The sequence below is a fragment of the Gekko japonicus genome, unplaced genomic scaffold (assembly GCF_001447785.1).
Source record: "Gekko japonicus isolate JY-2015 unplaced genomic scaffold, Gekko_japonicus_V1.1 scaffold2257, whole genome shotgun sequence".
In the NCBI taxonomy this organism is placed as follows: Eukaryota; Metazoa; Chordata; class Lepidosauria; order Squamata; family Gekkonidae; genus Gekko; species Gekko japonicus.
The window spans coordinates 273,574-291,295 of NW_015168723.1; the positions used below are offsets into that span (position 1 = coordinate 273,574).

General features: G+C 51.6%; 1 protein-coding gene across 1 annotated transcript; it reads left to right on the forward strand.

The window, feature by feature from the left end:
• The first annotated feature begins 3,283 nt into the window (after positions 1 to 3,283).
• On the forward strand, positions 3,284 to 17,495 carry HSPB2 (heat shock protein family B (small) member 2). Its single transcript, XM_015415590.1, has 2 exons — positions 3,284 to 3,452; positions 16,925 to 17,495. The coding sequence occupies exons 1-2, from the start codon at positions 3,359 to 3,361 to the stop codon at positions 17,365 to 17,367; spliced, it is 537 nt and encodes a 178-aa protein (XP_015271076.1). The 5' UTR covers positions 3,284 to 3,358; the 3' UTR covers positions 17,368 to 17,495.
• The last annotated feature ends 227 nt before the right edge of the window (positions 17,496 to 17,722 follow it).

Genomic DNA, 17,722 nt, shown 5'->3' on the forward strand with positions numbered 1-17,722 from the left:
CTCCTCCTCCTCCTCCTCCTTCTCATCATGAAGCTGCTTTCAACTGAATCAGACCCTTGGTCCATCTAGGTCAGTCTTGTTTCTTCTGACTAGCAGCTTCCCTCCAGGGTCTCAGGCAGAGAAAGGTACTACCTGATACTTTGAACTAGAGATGCCAGGGATTGAACCTGCGACCTTTCGCAAGCCAAGCGGGGTGTCAGACTCCTGCAACCATCAGTTCCCAACAGCTTTCTTCCAAAGAAGTAAAGTTTATCGAGACAGTGGATAGTTTGCTGATCTCATGGCATCTCATGTTAGAACTGGATAGATGCGCGCAAAGCAAGCGATACCCCTGAATTGGCCCAGGGCCAATGAGGACCCAGGTAAAAGCCCGCCAGAATAACAGGCCCCGGTTCCCAGGGGAAATACTACACCAGGGATTGAAGGTCAAGCATAGATAACAGAAACAGAGGTGACACAGAGGGAAAGAATCCTAACATTCCAGAGCAGGCACACACACACACACACACACCATGGCAGCCAGGACTAGCCAGAGGCCGAGCAGACAGCAGGTGTTTTGCCAGTCAGCCATGACCCCTGTGCAGATCCCTGCAGGAATCTTCTCAGTCCCCAGCAGCATCTCCAATTAAAAGGATAGGATCAGGGGTCGTTTCGTAGAAAAAGAGCTAGAGGAACTCATTAGCATAACTCATTAGCATATGCCACACCCCCTGACATCAGGGGCCCAGCGGTGGACCTGCAAGGCCGGCGGGAGTGCGAGGAAGCCCCGCCAAGGCCCTCCCTGGCCCCAGGCAGGCAGGGGTGGGGAGAGGCGGGGAGGAAGCAACTTACCCTACCTCTTCTCCTGCCTCCTCCTGACAGAATGAGGGCCGGAAGCGGGGCTGACTAGCGATGGTGGCTAAAGAGAATCTCTAACCCCAGTGGCCACAGGCAACATCAGGGGAAGGCCTTGACCTCCATGCCCCATTATTGGCCCTCCTGGTGGGCCACTACGTGATCCAGAAAAAATCCACAAAAAATGGAGAACTGTATAGTGATTGCGCTTAAGAAGTTTTTAAACAGCAATTGTAGACTATAAAAGGACCAGGCAGCAGGTGATATGAAAGGCCTTTCACTGCCTGAGACCCTGGAGAGCTGCTGCCAGTCTGAGTAGACGATACTGACCTTGATGCACCGATGGTCTGATTCAGGTGTCATTTCATAGAAAAAGAGGTGCAGGAGCTCATTAGCATAGCTCATTAACATAACTGATTTGCGTATGCCACACCCCCTGACCTCACCGGAAGTGTGTCAGAAGGCAACACCCACCACTCAGGCACCACTGGACTCTTTTCGATTGCTAGCTATTGTGGGGTGGGGGGGGCTGTGCAGATCTGCCCTCACAGAGGAGGGAGAGCTTGTACCTGAATAAACCTTGGCCTTAAAGGTGTCACTGGACTGTTTTGGATTGCTATGGGGAGGGCCTCTGCAACTTACCTGGCTGCTTCTTGCTCCGTGTGGCCCGGGGCTGCTGGGAGCAGGGGGCGGGGCTTGTTGCATGCCCCCGCCCCCTTGGCTCTTTACTGCCGGAGCTCCGCTCCTGTGCACTCCCGCAGGAAATGACCCCTGCTCTGATTCAGCATCAGGCATCTTCACATGTTCATGTGAGAACATGTAGAGAGGAGCCCCGAGTGGCATAGTGAGGGGGAAGCGGGTTGGAGGCACACGGCAGCCCTCTGCCCCCTAGCTTCAGGTCCGGGCCCCAGAGGGCTGAGAGAGCGCAGCCCAGGCCGGCTCCCCCTTCTCCGGTTTCATCTTCTGTCCGCAAGGCAGACAGTCTGTCTTTGCACCTGCTGCTCCAAAAGAGGCTCTCCTGTTTCATGCCAGGAAAAATATTTTTGCAAATATTAATAACTTTCTAATTGGCGTCATTGCGCAGGCAAAAGGGAGGCTATCTCCTGGCGGTCTGTTGACCACTTCTGCAGAGCAGAGCTTGGAGAAGTGCTCGATTGTCCTCGTGGCTCCTGGCGCAGCGGCCCTGTCGAGCTGCCTGCCGCCCTTCCCATTTTGTCAAGGGAAACAGAGGCTGAGGCCAACAGCCAAACTGGGCTTCGAACGTGTCTTTCTCCATACAAGTCTGATATCCCAAAACAGACAGATGCCTTCCTGGGAAGAGAGTCCCCCTGATTGTGACATTGGGCAATGGCCAACCACCTCTGCTTCTCACTTGCCTCGGAAGCCCCCTGCTGGGGTCCTCAGAAAGCGCTCTCTCCGCCCCACCTGCCTCACAGGGTGTCTGTTGCAGGGAGGGGAAGGGAAAGCAGATTGTAAGCTGCTCTGAGACTCCTCCTGGTAGTGAAAGGTAAAGGTTTCCCTTGCTCGAAAGCCAGTCGAATCCGGCTCTAGGGGGCAGTGCTCATCTCCATTTCCAAGCCGACGAGCCAGCGCTGTCCGAAGACGTTTCCGTGGTCATGTGGCCGGCATGACTGAACGCCAAGGCGCACGGAATGCTGTTACCTTCCCACCGAAGTGGTACCTATTTATCTACTTGCAGTTTCTTGCTTTCGAACTGCTAGGGTGGCAGGAGCTGGGGCCAGGGACGGGAGCTCACTCCGTCACGCAACACTCGGGTCTCGAACTGCCGAACTACAGACTTTCCTGTCTGCAGCTCAGCATCTTAACCTCTGAGCCACCTAGGTCCATGTGAAGGGCGGGGCATCAATCCAATCTCCTCCTCCTCCTCCTTTCTGCAGATGAACATCCCAAGTGGTCATTTTTCTCCAGGCCAGTTTGTTGTTGTTGTTTTTGCCATCTTCTGGGCATAGAGAAGGGGTCACTGGGGATGGGGGGGGATTTGTGAATTTCCTGCATTGTGCAGGGGGTTGGACTAGATGACCCTGGAGGTCCCTTCCAACCCTATAATAATATGATTCTGTGATTCTGATGGCTGAAGCGGTCACGAGAAGCGCAGTGATATGGGATGAGGGGTTGGGGGGAGAGGCACGGAGATGCAGCCGCTCATCGTGCGCCATCAGATCTTTCATGCCCTACATTTATGTTCGTTGTCCAGTTGTCCCAGCAGGCCTGGGGGAAGAGCATTTCCCCGACATTTCTAACAGCTGCGGGCACATTGTCACTGGCCGCCTCCCGCCACCTTCCAGCAGCGAAAAAGACGCCTCTGGTGGAATGCAGCAAGTTGCTTTGGGCCTTCACCCAGGGCTCGGCGTTCCAGGGCCTGTCTGTCTATTTCGGTCCGTATTTCATCACCCACTCCTCCCCGTGGAATTTAGCTCGATGAAAACATTGCAAATCTGGCCGGGGCTCTTGCTCAGAGAGAGTGGGGCAGGTACGCCGAAAGGTCCCTTGCCCAGCAGCGAGCATGGCCGAGCGCACCGTGCCTCACGCCTACCCCATGAGTGCAGAGTACGAGTTTGCCAACCCCAGTAAGATCTATGATCAGAACTTTGGAGAAGGTAAGAGGGAGGGAGGGAGGGAGGGAGGGAGACCCACACTGGAGGCAAACACATCCTTACACATCCAGAGCCAGTTTGGTGTAGTGGGTAAGAGCGAGGACTCTAATCTGGGAGAACTGGGCTTGATTTCCTGTTCCTCCGCATGCAGCTGCCGGTGTAACCTTGGGTCAGTCACAGTTCTTTTAGAGCTCTTATGGAAAGAGCCGTTTCTGTCAAGAGCTCTCTCAGCCCCACCTACCTCACAGGGTGTCTGTTGTGGGGAGGGGAAGGGAAAGGAGTTTGTAAGCCGCTCTGAGACTCCTTCAGGTAGTGAAGGGCGGGGTATAAATCCAATCTCCTCCTCTTCTTCTTCTTCTTCCAAGGACAGGCTGCTGAATCTGCTCTATTATTTATGTATCTATTTATCTCTTGCCTTTTTCCCCAATGGGACCCAAAGCGGCTTACGTTGTTCTCCTCGCCTCTTTTTTATCCTCACAACAACCTTATGAGGTAGGTTAGGCTAAGAGTGGGTGACTGGCACCAGGTCGCCCAGCCGGCTTCCGTACCGCATAGAGAGCGGAACCTGGGTTTACCCAGCTCCTAGACTGACACTTTAACCACTACGCTCCTGGATACTCCATTTTTAAACAGCAAAAGAAATAATAGGTAAAGGTAAAGGCTTCCCTTGCTCCAAAGCCAGTCGAATCCGACTCTAGGGTTGCAGTGCTCACCTCCGTTTCAAAGCCGAAGAGCCAGCGCTGTCCGAAGACGTTTCCGTAGTCATGTGGCCGGCATGACTAAACACCAAGGGCCGCTGTGTTGGTCTGCAACAGAAGAGCAAGAAATCGAGTCCAGTAGCATCCTTAGAGACCAAAAAGAATTCCAGGGAGAGTCAGGCAGGTATCCGACGAAAGGAGTTTGGCTCTTGAGAGGTTATACCCTGGAATTCTTGTTGGTCTCTCAGGTGCTATTGGACCCAAGAAACGTTTAATGTTTCTCCTGTATTTTCTGTGGGGAGGCGTGTGCAGGATGCAGCCTTAGAGTGTTATCAGGTGGCCATGACAGGCCGCTGTCTCGATCACAGAAGGACAAGCAGACTTCCGGAGCTCTTCAGAAGTTGGTCAGGTTGGAAGAAAGATGGGGGAGTGGGTGAGCATGGTGAAGTCTACAGTCTGTAGCATCTTAAGATGGAATGAAGGTGGTGTCATGCGGACCGTGCTTGGTGTACAATAATCTCAGGAGGCACCAAAGGCTGAAAGAATCATGGCTTCTGGGTATACATGTGGAAAGCTTCTACGTGTCCCCCCCCCCAAATGGTGTTCTTAAGTGTGCTGTGGACTCCTGGAGCGTGCATTGTCTCGCACTGCATGGTGGAGCAATATTGTCGATCTCTTTCCAAGACCTTTTTCTACTAGTGTGAGAACCCCCATTTTATTTATTTATCCACTTCATTGGTATTCCACTTTCCTTCCCCCTGGGGGCCCAAAGCAGCTTATATTGTTCCCCTTCTCCTCCATTCAGTCTTCACGACAATGCCAGTAGCTCACAAAGTAGGATATTTGCTCACAGGACTCCACAGCTTAGAGGGAGCATTGGTCGCCAGGTCCCCCTTGGCCACAAGCAGGGGATTGGGTGTGTGTGATAGGATTGCCACATTCAGGTTGGGAAACTGCTGGAGATTTGGGTATGGAACCCGGGGAGGACAGGGACCTCAGTGGGGTAGGATGCCATAGAGTCCACCTGCAAAGCACTTGTGTTCTCCAGGGGAGACGATCTCTGTAGTCTGGAGATGAGCTGTAATTCCAGGGGCTCCCCAGGTCCCACCTGGAGGCTGGCATCCCTAGACAGGAGGCAGCACCTCCTGGGACTTTGGTAGTCCAGCTAGCTCAAAGCTTAACCCTGAGGCAGCGTCTGAAGGATCTGTGAAAAGACTACAGTTGCCAGCTCCGGGTTGGGAAATTCCTGGAGATTTGAGGGGGGTGGAGCCTGGGAAAGGGTGGAGTCTGGGGAGGGAAGGGACCTCGGCGGGGTACACAGTACCATAGAGTCCACCCTCCAAAGCAGCCATTTGCTCCAGGGGGATTTATCTCCGCTGTCTGGATAGCAGTTGTAATCCTGGGAGAACTCCAGAACCTCCACACCTGGAGGTTGGCAGCCCTAGAAAGGACCTCTTCCTGTAGCAAGCCTGGGATCTTGGCGGAAGCAGGTGGAAGCCATGACTGGACGAGAGGCCTCCCAGCTGCTATATGGGATGTCAAGTGGCATCTCTGGAATCCATGACTGTTGGCGTGTTGGGATACGCTCTGGGGGACGAGCAGCCTCTAGCCATGGGAGCTTATGCATGAACACATGAAGTTGCCTTATACTGATTCAGACCCTTCGTCCATCGAGGTCAGTCTTGTCCACTCAGACTGGCAGTGACTCTCCGGAGTCTCAGATTGAGGTCTTTCACATCACCTAACACCTGATCCTCTCAACTGGAGATGCCGGGGATTGAACCTGGGACCTTCTGCATGCCAAGCAGAGGCTCTAACACTGAGCCACGGCCCCCTCTTTATTGCTTTCCAGGGTCTCAGGCGGAGGTCTTCCAAGTCACCTACTGCCTGGTCCTTTTTAACTGGAGATGCCGGGGATTGAACCTGGGACCTCCTGCATGCCAAGCAGAGGCTCTTCCACTGAGCCACAGCCCCTCTATACAGCTCTCCAGGGTCTCAGGCAGAGGTCTTTCCCATCACCTCCTGCCTGGTCCTTTTTAACTGGAGATGCCAGGGACTGAACCTGGGACCTTCTGCATGCCAAGCAGAGGCTCTACCACTGAGCCACAGTCCCTCTTTACAGCTCTCCAGGGTCTCAGGCAGAGGTCCTTCCCATCGTCTACTGCCTTGCACTTCCAACTGGAGATGCCGGAGATTGAACCTCGGACCTTCTGCATGCCAAGCAGAGGCTCTACCACTGAGCCACAGTCCCTCTTTACAGCTCTCCAGGGTCTCAGGCAGAGGTCTTCCAAATCACCTACTGCCTGGTCCTTTTAACTAGAGATGCCGGGGATTGAACCTAGGACCTCCTGCATGCCAAGCAGAGGCTCTACCACTGAGCCACAGTCCCTCTTTACAGCTCTCCAGGGTCTCAGGCAGAGGTCTTTCCCATCACCTCCTGCCTGGTCCTTTTTAACTGGAGATGCCCGGGATTGAACCTGGGACCTCCTGCATGCCCAGCAGATGCCCTGCCACTGAGCCGTAGCCCCTCCCCAGGTGTTTCCTCAGGACTAGAGTTTGAACTGGGATGTGACAAGATCTTTCTGACCCTCTCTCAAAAGGCACACGAGAGGAACAAGCATCAGCTTTTCCTGAGCTCCAGTTGAAAGGACCAGGCAGTAGGTTGATACGGAAGACCTCTGCCTGAGACCCTGTAGAGCTGCTGCCTGTCTGAGTAGACAATACTGAATTTGATGGACCAAGGGTCTGATTCAGGATAAAGCAGCTGCAATATGAGAGTTCTGTTCGGGGGTGGTGGTGGTCATGGCTCGCTGGTACAGCATCTGCTTGACATGCAGGAAGTCCTGGGTTCAATCCCCAGCATCGAAGAGAACAAGAACACAAGAGAAGCCAATGTTGCATCAGGCCAATGGCCCATCCAGTCCAACAATCTTGTCACACAGTGGCCAAAAAGACCAGGTGCCATCAGGAGGCCCATCAGTGGGGCCAGGACACTAGAAGCCCTCCCACTATTGCCCCCCCAGCACCAAGAAGACAGAGCATCACTTGCCCCAGCCTGAGAGTTCCTATCTATACCTTGTGGCTAATAGCCACTGATGGACTTCTGCTCCATATCTATATATCTAATAGCCAAGGCGCCCCCTGCGTGCGGATATCTAAATCCGCACATTGGGGGCACCTAGGGGGCAAAGAGATGTTCCTGCACATTTGGGGCAATCCCCAGATGTGCAGAAAAATCTGAAAAGTTGAAAAAAATATAGGGGCGATACTTAAATCCCCCTCAAAAGTAAAAGAGCGTTCCCTGAGAACTGCCTCATCGCCACCGCTTGGGGGGGGGGAGGTCGAAGGCTTGGCAGGCCGGCGGGTGTGAGCCACTCAGCCCTCGCCACCGCCACCCCGGTTGGGAAATCTTGCTGCTAGGGGTGAGGAGAGGGAGAAGGCTTGGCGGGCTGAGCTCAGGCCTCGCCGCCGTTGCCATGGGGGGGGGGAGGTTTAGTGGGCCCAGCAGCTTGGAGCCACATGAGCCTCGCCGTTGGGGCCAGGCAGGGGCGGGGGAGGTTTGGCAGGCCAGGCGGCTTGGAGCCGCACGGCCCTTGCCATCGGGGCCGGGCAGGGGACAAGGGGAGAAGGCTTACCTGCGGCGGCTTCCTCCTCTGCATGAAGCTCCCCCCCCCCGTGAGTATCGCGGGTCGCCACTTCTTGTGCTTATCTAATTCCCTTTTGAAGCCGTCCATGCTTGTAGCCGCCACCACCTCCTGTGGCCATGAATTCCATGTGTTAATCACTCTTTGGGTGAAGAAGGGCTTCCTTTTATCCGTTCTAACCCGACTGCTCAGCAATTTCATGGAGTGCCCACGAGTTCTTGTATTGTGAGAAAGGGAGAAAAGTACCTCTTTCTCAACCTGCTCTATCCCATGCATAATCTTGTAAACCTTGATCATGTCACCCCTCAGTCGTCGTTTCTCCAAGCTAAAGAGCCCCGAGCGCTTTAACCTTTCCTCATAGGGAAAGTGTTCCCACCCTTTTATCATTCTAGTTGCTCTTTTCTGCACTTCTTCCAATGCTATAATATCCTTTCTGAGGTGTGGTGGCCAGAACTGTCCAAATGTTAGAAGGCCCAGGCAGTAGGTGATGGGGAAAACTTCAGCTGGAGACTCTGGAGAGCTGCTGCCAGTCTGAGTGAACAATACTGACCTTGGTGGATCAAAAGGTCTGACTCAGTATAAGGCAGCTTCATGAGATACTTCCCAAATCAGGTTGGGATGACTGATGGGAGACGTGGGGAAAGGGATCCATCCAGCTTTGGCTGTGAGGAGGCCCCATCTGGGCCAGGATCCTAGCCTTCCCTGGGGTTTTGTGCCCCTTTCCTTCAGATGTCCTGGTTCCTCCAAAGAGGTAGAAAAGAGCCAGAATCCAGGAACACCTTAAAGACTAACAAACTATGTGGCAGGGGAGGAGCTTTCCTGAGCCACTGCTCACTTCTTCAGATACTGCCAGAATGAGAGTCCATCTGTCCTGTATCACGACACTCTCCAAGATATAATGACAGATGGACTCCCATTCTAGCTGTATCCGAAGAAGTGAGCAGTGACTCACGCAAGCTCCTCCCCTGCCACAAATTGTGTTAGTCTTTAAGGTGCTACCGGACTCTTGTTCTTTTCTACTGCTACAGACAGACTAACATGGCGACCCATCTTGATCTACCTCCAAAGAGGAGGAGGAGGAGATTGGATTTATACCCTGCCCTTCACCACCCAAAGGAGTCTCAGAGCGGTTTACAATTTCCTTTCCCTTCCCCTCCCCACAACAGACATCCTGCGATGTAGGTGGGGCTGAGAGAGGTCTTGAGAGAACAGCTCTGAGAGAACTATGACTGACCCGAAGTCACGCCAGCAGCTGCGAGTGGAGGAGTGGGGAATCAAACCTGGTTCTCCCAAATTAGACTCCATGCTCCTAACCCCTACACCAAACTGGCAAAGAGGGTTTGCCCTACATCAGGAGCACCAAAGCTCCAACATTTCAGACAGTTTTATGGACATGTTGGTTAAGACTCAGGGAGATCCTTCATTGCCTGGGCTGAGTTTCCCCACAATTCCATCTGGCTGAAGGCCCTTCTTGCCTTCTGCAGGCCGTGTGTTCATTTCTCTTTCAGTTGCCTATCCCGCGCTGTCTGAAAAGTGAGAAAGGCAATTGTTCACTTGGTTAAAGATATACTAGGAAAACACAGTAGACCTATGATCCATTCAAAGGAGCAGCTGCAGTGTGAGGACTGGCACTTTAATGTGGTCACGGACTGTATTAATAAATTTGATTTGATTTGGCACTTTAGTATTCATGCGTATGTATGAATTTGAGACCCAGTCCAGGAGTAGATGTAGTCCCTGGGACACCCAGGTTTAAATCCCCCCTCTGCCATGAAATTAACTGGGCGGTATGTTCACCCCGATGACCTACCTGGCAGGGTTGTTGTGGAGATTAAATGAGTGGGGGGAGCCAGGTGCCCCACCCTGATTCCTTGGAGGATGGATGGGATTAAAAATGTGTAGGCTGATGGCATGTCCTCTCCCCAACATGGTGCCTTGGGGTCTCTCGGCACCCACAAACCCCTTACCTGGTGCCCACCCCAGTGTTTTTAGACAGTGGGTGGAGTGGGGTGGGTCTTTTGCATGGCAGAGCTTCTAACTGGCCATTGGAAATTTGACTGGCAGTGCCGGTTTTTAAAAACGTTGCTTTGGCAGTAGCTGCCACCTCAGCACAAGGATCTTCACTGTGTGGCTGAAGGTAAGCTGCGGCAGCCATTTTGAGGCCAGCTTCACCTCCTGCGGCAGCCATTTTGTGGCTGCCTCCACCTCCTGAGGCCGCCATTTTATGCCTGTGCCCACCACACTGTGTCAGAATTTCAGAGGTGCCCTCAGGCTTGAAAAGGTTTTGGACCCATCATCTAATGCGGAGGGACTCTGTGGAGGGAGCTGTCCCCTCAAGACTCTGGAAAACCTGAGCTAAGATGTGTGAGCCGGAGGCTAAAAAACTGTGAGCTAGCTCACACTAACTCGGCTCGAAGGGAACACTGCTACCAGTGGGGGAATAAGATCCTCCTCTGTCTTCTCCTACCGATCCAGGATAGTTTTAGGACGTGGTTGGCAAGAAGCGGCTTTCGGAAAATGCCGCCGCCAGAAGGCCTTTTGCCAGCCCCGTTAAGCAGTGGAAAGCTGAGCTGGTGGTGTTGCGCACAAAGCCCTGACAACAGGCCGACAGAGGCCGTTAGCAGTGAAAGAACGCGGAAGGCAGCAGGAAGCCGCACTGTCGGGGCAGGGTGAAAATGGAGAAGTCCTCTCTCCCCAGAAGACAAGCAAGTGGGGATAAAGGGGCTTTCGTTCTTCATGCCGGTCTGCTGGCAGCGGTTGCTTGATAACGGCCACGTGTTTTGGGGTCTAGCGAAATGGCCGGGGCTGGAGCACCACAGCTAGTGCCAGGCAAGACGAGAGTAACCGAAGAAGCCGTGGTGGTGGCTGGGGAAAGACGAAGAGGAAAGCCCTGAATGAGGGGCAGAGGTCTCCAGTTTGGGTGATTTGGAGAGCCAGGTTGGTGTAGTGGTTAAGTGCGCAGACTCTTATCTGGGAGAACCGGGTGTGATTCCCCACTCCTCCACTCGCAGCTGCTGGATGACCTTGGGCAAGCCATAGTTCTCTCCGAGCTGTTCTTGAAAAACAGCAGTTTATGTCAGAGATCTCTCAGCCCCACCTACCTCACAGGGTGTCCGTTGTCTGGAGGGGAAGGGAAAGGAGATTGTAAGCCGCTCTGAGACTCCGAGGAAAGAGCGGGGTATAAATCCAATCTCCTCCTCCTCCTCTTCTTCCTCTTCTTCTTCTTCCACCTTGGGGTTCTCCAGTCTGTGCCTTATTCACACAGGCGAGAGAATGAACAGAGCCCGCCTTTCTAAAGGCACTAGATTCATAGAATACAATTGCAAACACAGCACTTACCATGACGTTTAGTTTCATATCTCAACCTGCATTCACTGTTTTGAATTAAAAGTAGTATTATAACTGAGGTGTAATCCTAAACTTTGACAGGCGTGTTAGAATATCTGATATGTATCGTGTGTGTAAACAGGCTTTGCTTATTTGTTACTTAAGTTGTAATTCCCTTGTTAGATCAATAAACGTTTATGGTATGAAAAAGAACAAAAAAACCCCAGAGCCCGAAGCAGATAGAATTAGGGTTGTCAGCACCAGGTTGGAAAATACCTGGAGATTTTGGGGGCGGAGCCTGAGGAGGGCGGGGTTTGGGGAGGGGAGGGGCTTCAGTGGGATGAATGCCATAGAGTCCACCTTCCAAAGCGGCCATTTTCTCCGGGTGAACTGATCCGTATTGCCTGGAGATCAGTTGTAATATTTATTTATTTATTTATTTATTTATTTATTTAATAAATAATAGCGGGAGATCTCCAGCCACAACCTGGAGGGTGGCAACCCAGGCTCTTTTAGTAGAAAAAGCCCAGCAGGAACTCATTAGCATAATAGGCCACACCCAACAGCAGGAACTCATTAGCATATTAGGCCACATCCCTGACAGCACAGCTCATTGGCATATTAGGCCGCACCCCCATGTTACCAGAAGTGTGCTCATCCAGCCACACCCACCTTTCCCTTCTTATTCTGCTTACCTTGTTTGTTGTCAAAACCCCGGGCTTTTCTTGTAGCAGGAACTCCTTTGCATGTTAGGCCACACACCCCTAATGTAGCCAGTCCTAATGAGTTTCTGCTGTTGGGTGTGGCCTATTATGCTAATGAGTTCCTGCTGGGCGTGGCCAACTCGTGAGCCAGCTGGAACTCCGTTCCTGTGCGTTCCTGCCCAAAAAGAGCCCTGGTGGCAACCCTAGGTAGAATGGGCTGCACCAGTTCAGAGGGGGTCCAGCACTAAGTGTTCCTTGGCACAGAAAGCTCCCCGCATATTAGACAACTAGCACAGCGGGGGGGGGGAAGGCTCTCCCTCCTCTTGTTGCTGGCTGAGCCGCTTTTCTATTTGTGGGAAGTTTTTAGGGCATCTTTTTTTTTAACACAGGAGAGCAATCCAACATGGGGTTAGCAATGCCCCCTCTAAGGTGTGGAGTCCTGTGAGCAAAAATCCTACTTTGTGAGCTACTGGGCATTAAAGTTGTGAGCGAGCGGTTTGGCTACGGCATAAATCAGTTTGCTCTGGAGCCCTCCTTCCTGAGCAAAGACAAAAATGTGTGAGCCGGAGGCTGAAAAACTGTGAGCTAGCTCACACTCACTCAGCTTAGAGGGAACACTGGTAGTTAGAGAGTCGGGCTAGGATCTGGGACACTCAGGCTGGAATCCCCCCTCTGCCACGGAAGCTTCGCGGGTGACCTTGGGCCAGTCATCCTCTTTCAGCCTGACCTACTTCGCAGGGCTGTTGTGAGGGGAAAATGGAGGAGAGGAGAGCTCTATAAGTCGCTTTGGGTGACCATGGGCGGAAAGGTCAGATATAAATGAAGTAAATAAAATAAAAATGTGAGTCTCCACCAGGGCTCTTTTTGTAGAAAAAGCCCAGCAGGAACTCATTAGCATAATAGGCCACATCCAACACCAGGAACTAATTAGCAGCACAGCACATTAACATATTAGGCTACACCCCCATGTTACCAGAAGTGTGGTCATCCAGCCACACCCACCTTTTGCTTCTTATTCTGTTTACCTTCCTTGTTGTTAAAACCCAGGGCCTTTTTTGTAGCAGGGACCAGTGTTCCCTCTAAGCTGAGTTAGTGTGAGCTAGCTCACAGTTTTTAAGCCTCCGGCTCACACATTTTTGTCTTGGCTCAGGAAGGATGGCTCCAGAGCAAACTAATTTATGCAGCAGCCAAATTGCTCGCTCACAAGCTTTAATGCCACTAGCTCACAAAGTAGAATTTTTGCTCACAAGACTCCACAGCTTAGAGGGAGCATTGGCAGGGACCTCTTTGCATGTTAGGCCACACACCCCTAATGTAGCCAATCCTAATGAGTTTCTGCTGTTGGGTGTGGCCTATTATGCTAATGAGTTCCTGCTGGGTGTGGCCAACTTGGGAGCCAGTCGGAACTCCGTTCCTGTGCGTTCCTGCCCCAAAATAGCCCTGGTCTCCACGATCCTTCATCCATCTGCAGTCTGAAGCGCTATGGCTGCTCAGTGTTCTACTGCCGCATTGACTTAGTCTGGAGCGGGTATGTCCCCCTGGGTGTTTATATGCACCCTCAAATGACTGGAGATAGACAATACTTCTTTAGTGTTAATTCCCTCTATTGTTCCTGGTCAAACAGGTTTTGTGGGGTGGTTTCACAGCACAGAAGTTCCCTAAAAGGCTTGCTTGCCAGATCGTATGACCACGTATACTGAACACCAACTTCACACTGCTTTGGACTCCCTGGGGAAAATATCAACCTTGTTTCCTCGCATTTGCTGTTTTTCATTTACTCATTATTGCTTAAGACCAGTGTTCCCCCCTAAGCTGAGTTAGTGTGAGCTAGCTCACAGTTTTTTTGCTTCCGGCTCACACATTTTGTCTTAGCTCAGGAAGGATGGCTCCAGAGCAAACTAATTTATGCAGTAGCCAAATCACCTGCTCACAACTTTCATGCCAGTAGCTCACAAAGTAGAATTTTTGCTCACAAGACTCCACACCTTAGAGGGAGCATTGCTTAAGACCAGAGGTCATTGTAAGGCAAAAAAGCAGAAATACGTTGATCGGAGTGCCATACAGAATACTAAGTGTCCTCCCAAACAAACTGTGGAGAAATGCCCTTCACCCTACAATTCACCCCGGTATTTCAGCCACTGGAACTGCACTCTATAAACTGGAAGCAGCTGCAAATTGGGAGATTACATAAAGGAAAGAGTTGAAAGAAGGAGCCCTCAGACTCCAGGCACAAAGCTCTTTAGTGCTTAGAAGTGCTAATGGCCCTGGCTGAAGTGGGACATTGGGTTTCCATCTCATACTTTGCTAGAATGTCACATTTCATGGGGCAGAGAAGAAAACAGCCAAATTGCTAGAATCAGAGGTCATTTCGGGGGGGATCGCGGGGGAACACAGTTCCCCCGGGTGAGGTGGGGGGCGGGGCACGCGACGAAGCCACACCCCCTGCTTCCGGCCGCCCTGCTTCCGGCCCTCATTCAGCTAGGAGGAGGCAGAAGAAGAGGGAGGGTAAGTTGCTTCCTCCCCGCCTCTCCCCACCCCTGCCTGCCTGGGACCAGGGAGGGCCTTGGCGGGGCTTCCTCGCACTCCCGCCGGCCTTGCAGGTCCACCGCCGGGCCTTATGATGTCAGGGGGTGTGGCATATGCTAATGAGTTCCCCTAGCTCTTTTTCTACGAAACGACCCCTGGCTAGAATGTATTCTCTTCTTCTGTGCAGCAGGAAGATCTGGATGACTGCAGGGGAGGGAGGGGCAGACTCTCCCAAGGGGACATTATATGTTTTCTGGATGCAGAGAAGAATATCTCTTCCATGGCTTCTGATCAGGGAGCCACATGCCATGCAGTGCTAAATTTTTGCCTGGTCCATGTGGCAAGAGACAATGGGGAGAAGTCCCAGTCAGGAGAACAAAGGGACACATGAACACACGAAGCTGTTTTATACTGAATCAGACTATAGGTCCATCAAAGTAACCATTGTCTATTCAGACTGGCAGTAGCTGTCCAGTATCTCAGGCATACATTGCTCATATCACCTACTACCTGGCCGTTTTAACTGGAGAGGCTGGGGATTGAACTTGGGACCTTCTGCATGCCAAGCAGATGCTCTACCACTGGACCATGGCCACTCCCCAAGGTATTACTGGACTTTAAACTACTGCAACTTTGAGTACTACTACCCTGTCCTATGACAGACAGACAGACAGACAACCTTTACTGGCATGTAAGAGATAAGATAACATTAAAATTTAGGAATACAGCAAAGGTATGGCTGTCGAACAGCCAACAAAAAAGAACTGATCAATTAATAGTTTCCCTGGTTCGAATTACAGATTGAAGAAAACAAGCAACATACCCTGTCCTATGTAAACATCACTGAAGTACCAACTGTAGAGGGAAAGGGTACTGTACATTTTCATCCTTTCTTTTTCCCCTTGTTCAGCCTGAATGCTTGAACAGACTATGTGTATTATTTTTATCTGTTTATTAAGCTTTCTTGTATTTTGAATGCTCTAAGCCTGATCTCTAGAAACAAACCATGCCTATTCAGTCTTGCTATCTGTAGTGCGATAACAGGGAGGGGCAGTGGGTAAGCTTGTCATCCTTGGAGCACAATTGTTTGAAATGGCATATTAGTGATAGATTGCCCCCGTGCTAATTTATAGGAGTGTAGCAACTCGGCGGAGCCTCTAAAGGGTAGTGCAGGTACAGAACTCTAAGTGTGCAACTCCATTTAGTGGGAGCTACTTTCAATGTCTTTGGTAGCAGCAGTTGATAGCCTGGTTATTGTTGGTACCCTCCGGGAGTAAAGGAAAGAGGTGGCATTGTCAAGCAGAGACTTAGGACAGCCACAAGGTTCTCCACCCTACTGGGGACCAAACCAAAGGAAAGGTTGGGGGGGAGTGCTTGAGGGTTCATTCATGAACAAAAACTGGAATAGGGGGGGAAAGGACACCTTGATGGTGGCAAGGACGTTCAGAACTCCCAAGGCAACCTCAAATAAACAGTGTTTGGAGCAAAATACCACGCTTTATTGTGCAAAATTCCATCTTTGTTTTCTGGCCCGAGGATGCTTATGGTGCAATTTTTTAAAAAATCTGATAACACATTTTCTCAAAGTCAATCCTAACCGCCATTCTAAGGAGAACACCTGCAAGTAATATGTCCTTAAGAGACAGATACAATGTGCAATTTAATACAGAAACTCTTATATTTGACTGGAGAAACTGATGCAACCTTTCCCACTGGCTACTTTCACTCAAAATCGTACTCCTTCAATTGCTTTTCCACCCTCGTAAAGGAGTACCCTATGCTTTAATTTATTTTTCTGCTCAAAATCCACCCCCCAGCTCTGTTCAGACAGACAGACAGACAGATAGATAGACAGAGTAAGTCAGTTGGTGTAGTGGTTAGAGTGTGATAGATGGGTGAGTGGGTGGACGGATAGAAGAAGAAGAAGAAGATTGGATTTATACCTCGCTCTTCACTCAGAATCTCAGAGCAGCTTACAAACTCCTTTCCCTTCCCCTCCCCACAACAGACACCCTGTGAGGTAGGTGGGGCTGAGAGAGCTCTTTCCAGAACTGTCCTTGAGACAACAGCTCTGACAGAACTATGGCTTGCCCAGGGTCATCCAGCAGCTGCGAGTGAAGGAGTGGGGAATCAAACCCGGTTCTCCCAGATTAGAGTCCACACAGACACATAGACAGACAGACAGACAGACAGACAGACAGACAGACAGACAGACAGGAGAGAGAGAGAGAGAGAGAGAGAGAGAGAGAGAGAGAGAGAGAGAGAGAGAGAGCGAGCGCAAGGCAGTTGTTGTAGTGGTTAGAATGTGATGGATGGATGGATGGATGGATGGAATCTTTCTCTTATGCGTGTCTGCCATATCACATCTACGTACCCCCAACCCTCAACCCACCTGAGGAGACTAAGGCCGGGCTGAAATTGGCTAGTCCCATTTCAGCTTCTGGGCAAGACACAGCGAAGTAACAAAAGTTCCACCAAACAGTTCCATCGCTTTGGTCCTGACCCTACGGGGCACATCAACCGTGGCCCTTGTTTGGCGATACGTTGTGACAACGGTCTCTTCCCGTCTGTTTTAGGCATTTCCCCCGGAGACATCCTGGCTCCCACGTTGTACCACGGCTATTACATCCGGCCTCGGATCAACAAGCAGCTCGACCGCGGGATCTCGGAGGTCACCCTCAACGACCACAAATTCCAGGTCTTCCTCGACGTCTGCCACTTCACCCCCGACGAGATCGCCATCCGCACGGTGGACAACCTCCTGGAGGTGACAGCTCAGCACTCGCAGAAAGCCGACCGACACGGCTTCATCTCCCGGGAGTTCACCAGGACCTACATCCTCCCCTTGGACGCCGACCCTTTGCTGGTCAAAGCCACGGTGACCCATGACGGCATCCTGAGCATAGAGGCCCCGCGGACAGGGGAGGAAAGGAAAGCCAAGGTCATGGATGTGAAAATCACGTGCCAAGAAGAGCCGGCGGGGCACGAGGGGAACTCCAAGGAGAAGTCCCAGTCCTGAAGTACCTGCCAGCGGTGCCTCAACGGGGGCCACGACAGGGTGGGGCAGTGACGTCTCTGGGGTCCTCTCCGCACTTGGATCTCATCTTTGGTTTTATCAGAGTTCAACTTGTGACACAATACCTTGCATTTATCCCTGGTTATAACAGCATCTGTGTATCCCGGGGAAAGTGTGGGGCGAAACCGGGGTGACTGCAATGTAATGTGGAAACAAAAAATTCCCCAAGATAATTGCAGGGGGTGAACTCGAGCCTAATGTAGAATGTAAGTTCGGGGACAGTTTTGAGCCAGGATTTAAGGTCTAGTGCGGAAAGGACTTGTTACGACCACCAAGAGGACACCCATTTGTTTGGCTT

What these genes read in the sequence shown, in the direction of transcription:
- HSPB2 (XM_015415590.1), top strand. Translation starts at nt 3,359, where the DNA reads ATGGCCGAGCGCACCGTGCCTCACGCCTACCCCATGAGTGCAGAGTAC. An exon ending in TGATCAGAACTTTGGAGAAG is followed by an intron (nt 3,453 to 16,924) that starts GTAAGAGGGAGG and finishes CGTCTGTTTTAG; the next exon opens with GCATTTCCCCCGGAGACATC.